This window comes from Petaurus breviceps, unplaced genomic scaffold, assembly GCF_028583685.1.
Source record: "Petaurus breviceps papuanus isolate PSGF00001 unplaced genomic scaffold, PetGlider_PUasm1.0 134235, whole genome shotgun sequence".
Classification (NCBI taxonomy): Eukaryota; Metazoa; Chordata; class Mammalia; order Diprotodontia; family Petauridae; genus Petaurus; species Petaurus breviceps.
Genome location: NW_027185682.1, coordinates 29,687 through 36,268, shown reverse-complemented (window position 1 = coordinate 36,268; position 6,582 = coordinate 29,687). Strand labels below are relative to the sequence as shown.

The window sequence follows — 6,582 nt, the reverse complement described above, 5'->3', positions numbered from 1 at the left end:
AGCCTCCAACCCCAGAAGTAGGTAGTTGAGTGAACCAACTGAAAGAAAGTAAGGGGTGGTAGTGGTGGTGAAAGACCTGTGTACGTGTGGCTGTGGGTGGCTGTGGGGGGTTGTGGGGGGGAGGGGGAGAAGGTAAGCCAGTCCTGGCCAGTCCTGGCAGGGCCCAGACATTCAGTCTCAGGTTATTTTTACACAGTGGTTTGTACTCAGGGGCCTGGAAGGGGGAAAAGGCCTCATCTTCATTTTCCCACAAACCTCCCTTTCTCCAAGGTCTTGAGTTGTCCTGCCTCCCCAGCCCTGCTCCCAAACCAGGGATTCAGGTGTCCTAGCCCCTGACCTCCAACAGGGTCCTCTAGGGACCCAGGTCTCCTGTCCTCCAAACCTGATCTGTTCCTTTTTTGGAAACGGAAAAAACATACACAATTTCACTTTTCTCACCTTGCTCCTCTAGCCCTCTTCCTCCTTGTTCCACCCCCTCCAAAACTATAACAGTCTTTGGAAGGCTAGGGCAGGGGTAAAAAGATATTGGGAAGCTGTGCCTGGGGTACTGCAGACCCCTGAAAATACCCAGTTCTAGAGATTCCAATGGGAGGAAAGCCTTGGTCTGAGGGCTGGGGGAAGGGTCCTAGAACTGAGATAACAGAAGTGGCCTAACTTTACTAAGGAGAGAAAAAGCCAGAAGGACATGGAAATCACAGGGTAGAGTGAAAGAAGCTGTGTCTCCCCCCCAGGACCCCTCAAAAGAGCTCCTTTTAGGCAGTTCCATGGTCAGATCCCTTGAACCCTCCCCTACACAGTGTTCTTACTCAGTCCACTCCATTTCTGAAACTTTTGTCCAGAGAAAACTATATAGCACAGAAAGAGAAGAATAGATGGAGAAACAGAGAAAAAGATACGGGGAGGAAAAAAAAGATACACAGCACTGAACTAAAAGTGAGAAAGAAACTGAGTTAAGAGAAGGGAAGGGGAAGAGAGCAAAAGAGGGAGAAATGGAGTTGAGAGAAAGGATGGGAACTAAGATTCACAGAGAAGTAATAGGGACTAGAGTTACATGATGGGAGTCAAATATAAAGATGGGAGGGTTGAGGTACAAAAAAAGAAAGAAAAACTGAGGGGAGAGAGGGAAAGAGAGAGAGAGGGAGAAAACAGTTACAGAATAGATAGAGGGGTAACTAGAGCCCAGAATGGAAATGGGACAAGGCATGAGACTAATACAAGTCCAAGGAGGAAAATTAAATTGCAGAGAGATCCCCTTTTTATGCACCCCTCTTACCTGGCCTCTTTCCTCCCCCTCTTTCCTCAGCCAGGGGGCTCCATCCTTCTTTCGGGTGCTTGGAAGAGTCATTGCTGGGGCTCCCACCTCTACCTCTACCCGAAGGGTGGGCAGCTGGGTTGAGGCATGTGGTAGCAGTACCCCTGTACTGTCCCCATCGCTGGGCTCTGGGGGGTGCTGCTGGGGTGGGGAAGCTGGAAGAGGTGGAGTTTCAGCCCTCCCCTTGCCCCCTGCTGCCAGCTGAGCTAGCCCCCCAGTAAAAGATCGAGCCTGCAGGCCAGGGGAAGTTGGGGGTGGGCGAAGCCAATTGGTTGGGCCCTGAGGCTGGGGGTTTGGGGGAACCAGGCCCAAACTGGATAATTCTAGCCTAGAGTCCAAAGAGCGACCCCCAGTCCCTCCAGTGGCTCCCCGAACTCCCTCCAGGAGCCGGCTGAGTCCTGGGGCTTCTAGGTCCCTCTCATAAATGTCCACACATGTCCAGCGCCCTCGGCGATATGGTTCCCCTAGTCCCTGGGGAAGCTTCACTACCCGGAAACGTGATGCTGGGGCCCCAGGGGGTGGGGAGCCATTTCGAGGGGTCCCTTTGCCTCCCAGCTCTGAGCTAGGTTCGCCATTGGGAAGCCGAGGTGTGGGTAAGGTGGAGACCGTAGTTGTAGGGGAGTCACCTCCCCCAGATCCCCCAGGACCTTCATAGTCTGTGGTGACACTGGTGATCTGGAAACTGCTCTTCTTTTTACCCCCACTCATGGTCCCTAAGAAATGGGACAGAGGCTGCACAAAGAGGAGAGGCCTCTCTCCAGGCAGCGCTCAGGCTCCCCTGGCACTAGGGGGCCATATAGCTGTGGGATCGGGGCCCGTGGGAACATCAGGGTCCAACATAGCTGAGAGAGTTCAAGGAACTGGGGCTGCCTCTGAAATTGAGGACTAACAGGGAGAGAAGTTGTGGGAGTTGGAGTATGAGCAGGTTTCCCTTCTCCTGCTGCTGCCAGTGCTGCTGCTGCTGCTGCTGTTGCTGTTGCTGCTGCTTCTGCTGCTGTTGGACTCCAGAGCTGAATTTGCAAACTAGGAGAAAAAAAAAAATTAGAGTCACTGGGGGAGGGAGTGGGTGTTGGAGGAGTAAGATACTTTGGGTGCTTCCTCTGTGGGGAGAACCGTGGAGATCAGGGTGGGGGAGAAAAGAGGGAAACCACCAGAAAGAGATAGAGGAACCACAAGAGGTAGAAAAAAAAGACAGAATAGGAAACAGAATGAGGTAGAGACAAAGAACTGGAGAAAGTATACAAAAAAAACATTACATTGGTTATTACTGACACACATAGACACTGTGCAGAAAGAGACAAGCTGAGTCCCAAGTGTGAGATGCAGCAAGGAATCTGGGTCTACAGGAAAGGAAGGTGAGCTCACCACTTCACAGCCCTGGTTTGGCATGGGCTTTCACACCCTAGCCTACCTCGGGGTGGAGGGGAGAGGAGAGCTACCACCACCCATTTCAGAATCTATGAGGTGCTAAAACTTAAACTCTCCTCCTTACCCTCAGCTACCCCAGTTGGGCGCGCACACAGGCATGCACGCACACACACACACACACACACACACACAAACACACACACGCCCCTACAACCCCACCTCTACATCTTCCCCAGAACACCAAGAGACCTGACCTGGGGATCCTGGCAGCATAAGATGCCCCAACAGACTCCACAGGAGACCAAGAGAGTGGGGCCTCCCAGCCTAAGCTCGAAGAAAAGGGAGGAGTTGGGTGGTGGTCAGAGGCAACACAGTCCGTAGAGGCCTCTCCTTGACCCACAAGTCATCTCCACAGCAACTTTGTTTTCCAAAAAATAATAAACACTGCTCTCAGTCCCAGAGGAATATGGCCTTTATGGTGGTGAAGGGCCTTTAGGTCTGAAAGCACAGCTGGTCGGAGAGAAGCTGAGGGCTACTCTCTCTGGAATCTCTTCCCTTCTGACAGCGGAGCGGAGCGCGCTCTCTCTCTCCCTCTCCCTCTCTCTCTCTGCGAGCATGTGTCTCTCTGTGTCCAGCTCTTCTCTCTTCGACTCTCGTTTCTTTTTCTCAATTTCCCTAGCTCCTCTCTGTCTCTGTCTCTTTCTCTCTCTCTGAGCTGTTGACAACCCCCACACCAGGAAGTACTGCCTCCTCAGCCCTGCTGACTGCTGCTCTACTCCTCCTCCTTCCCTTCTTCCTCTCACTCTCTCCCGCCTGCCCGCCCTCCTCTAGGGGCTCTCTGCCAGCTGGCCCTACTCCAGAACTACTGCTGCTGATAGAAGGGGCCCCAAACACTGGGGTCCTCTTAACCCCACACCTGCCTAGTTAGGTAGGCTCTTCCCAGGATTTTTGGGAGTAAGGATTGGGTTAGAAGGAAGATTGATTCCCTTGCGGGAACACAGATGAAGGTCCATATACAGGAATTGATACAGAGGATATTTATATACACACACATACATATATATGTATGTGTGTATGTATTTTTATATATATATTTGGATTCTGAGCACGTTTGTAGAACTATGAATGGGTAAACAAAGATATTCACACAGATGCCCTCATAGATACTCATACTTAACATATATATATATATGCATACACATACATACCTGCAGGAATACAACTGTACACAGATATGCACACAGCTCCTCTTTGAAAGAGTCCAGATTCCTATTTTCTCATTTCATGACCCTACCACCCTACCCCTCCCAAACAAATTCAAAGACCCATTTAGCATAAAGAAATTTCACAGATTTCTAGGTTCTCAGAATCAGAGAGGCCTTCAGAGGTCAAAGACTCCGACCCATGCCTTGTAGAGAACTTCTATCCTAACAAATGCATTGCCATTTAAAGATACTCTATACATAACTTCAAAGTTTACAAAAGCATTCTCATGACAACTCTGTGAGATAGGTATTACAGGTATTATTATTATTACCATTTTACAGATAAGGAAACTGAGGCTCAAGAAGATTAAGTCACTTGGCCATGGTCACACAACTAGTAAAACAGCCTGTTCCACTTTTGTACAACAAAAATGTCCCAAAGCATACTTTGTAATTTCCATAGTGTACTCCCTGCCCTCCTCTCCCCTTTCTCCCCCTCAAAATATTCAGAGGATGGTAGTTTTAAGTATTCTTTCACTTTCCTGTTCAAGAGAAGTTACTATCCCCTGTTTTGTGTGTGTGTGTGTGGGGGGGGTGGTAGATTGTAGACTCCTTGAGGGTAGGGATTATCTTTCGTCTCCTTTTGTATTCCCAGGGTTTAGCATAGTGCTTGGCACAGGGTAGGCACTCAGTACATTTTGACTGATTGACTGATCTTTGGAGTGACTTCTAGTCCTCCCTAGACAAATCCTATCAAGGAAGAGCTGGGTTCAAATTCTACCTCAGATACTTATTAGCCATATAACCTTGGGTAAATCACTTCACCTCTCTTTTTTTTTTTCTACCTCTTGTGGTTCCTCTATATATACAGTTTCTTCAACTGTTAACTAAACTAAACATTGTTTCAATGACCTCTAAAATTCCTTTCAGTTTAATAGTTATGACCCTGTGAACTTTCCCCTTCAAATTCCTGACAGCAGTTCTAATATTGTATGTGTGTATATGCATATATATGTGTATGTGTGTATATATGCACACATATACACACGCACACACATAAAATATTTTATCATATGTATACTTAGTCAGCACAGTAGATAGAGTTCTGGGCCCGAAGTCAGGAAGACTCATCTTCCAGAGTTCAAATCTAGCCTCAGAAATTTACTAGTTGTATGACCCTGCACAAGTCACTTAATCCTATTTCCCTTAGTTCCCCATCTGTAAAATGAGCAGGAGAAGGAAATGGCAAACATTCCAGTATTTTTACCAGGAAAACACCAAATGTAACAGATTAGGAAGAGTGTATACACACACACGTATATATACTCTTATACTGTATATACATATATATATACTCTTATTCTCTCTCTATATATATAGAAGGAGAGAGAGGTATATATATATGTGTGTGTATATATATATGTTTTTGTCTGCTAAAAGAAATCTGGACTCTGGCTTGTCTTCTTCCCTTCACCTATAAGGCCCTGGAAGCAAGGCCCCCCCCCCCCCCAGATCCTACTCTATGCCTCCTACAGCAACTGTTATATGTCTCCCATAGTGTCAATTACTCCTCTCTTTGGCACAATATTCTTCCCACCACACCCACAGTATTCCCTGCATGCGGTAACAGTATTTAAGCATCCAGCTCAGTATCTTTCATAAAGGCATAAATTCAAGTAAAGTCAAAAATATTCAGGAAATGCTTTTGGATATTTATGATTGTAACTAATCCTAGAAACAATAGCAAAGGAAAAGAATATTGCTTTAAACCCTGGGGTTCTCTACCCCACCCATCATCACTGTCTTTACCCTCTCTTTATTTTCCCTAGCCAAAAACTGTTTTCAGTTTACAAACTCATTCAATTCAACAAACATTTATTAAAGTGACTACTTCTAGGCACTAAGGAAACAAAGATGAAAAACCTAACGGTTCCTGTCCTCAAAAAGCTTATATTCTATTACTACAATAGTGTTACCTCTTCCAGGGATACTTTATTTTATGATTATTTAAAAAATTCATTTTATTGATGACTTTGTCTTTACATCACAGTTATTACCCCCTCCCAACCCCCACTAAACCCTCCCTTGTGACAAAGAAAAACAATGATACAGAAACTTTATCTGAGAATATATACAATATTCTGTTCGGAGTACCTCACCTCTCTATTGTGAAGGAAGAGATACGTTTGTCTCCACTCTAGGAACTCCATTGTCCTAAGGGTATTTTAACAGAAGATAAAAACGAAAGCCAAAAGAATAAATCCCCAATTGTGGGATCTCAGATTTCTAGGAGTTGGGTGAGGGTAGGAATTGGGGAGGTAAATAGGTTTTCACGGTTTTGGAATTTACTTTATAGACACAGACACTGTGTTAAGCCTGTCATGCAGCTGTTAGCGGTAATTAAAATTAGCAGGGACCATTTACTTGACCCCCAAAGCAATCCTTCCACAATTCCTAGGATTAGAGCTCGTGAAAGTCAAAGGTTGAGTGGCCTAGCTATTCAGGGGTGCAGAGGAGGGGTACTTTGAACACTTACAGAGAAGCAAGGTCCAGGTTTTTAGGGAGCCAGGTACAGGATGAAAGGAAAGTCGATGGAGTAAGGATGAACTCAGCTCCCCCTAGCTCCCTCATCTTTAGGAGATCAAGAAGGTGAACAGCCCCTCCTGCTGGAGAGGTGTCTTTGTCTATTTGTATTGC

General features: G+C 46.4%; 1 protein-coding gene across 1 annotated transcript; it reads right to left on the bottom strand.

The window, feature by feature from the left end:
- Window positions 1-172: 172 nt before the first annotated feature.
- TSC22D4 (TSC22 domain family member 4) lies at window positions 173-3,479 on the bottom strand. The gene is made up of 2 exons (XM_069105026.1): window positions 2,935-3,479; window positions 173-2,335 (listed from the first exon to the last, which is right to left on the bottom strand). Exon 2 carries the CDS (start codon window positions 2,018-2,020, stop codon window positions 1,022-1,024), a length of 999 nt encoding a protein of 332 aa, XP_068961127.1. The 5' UTR covers window positions 2,021-2,335; window positions 2,935-3,479; the 3' UTR covers window positions 173-1,021.
- Window positions 3,480-6,582: the final 3,103 nt, after the last annotated feature.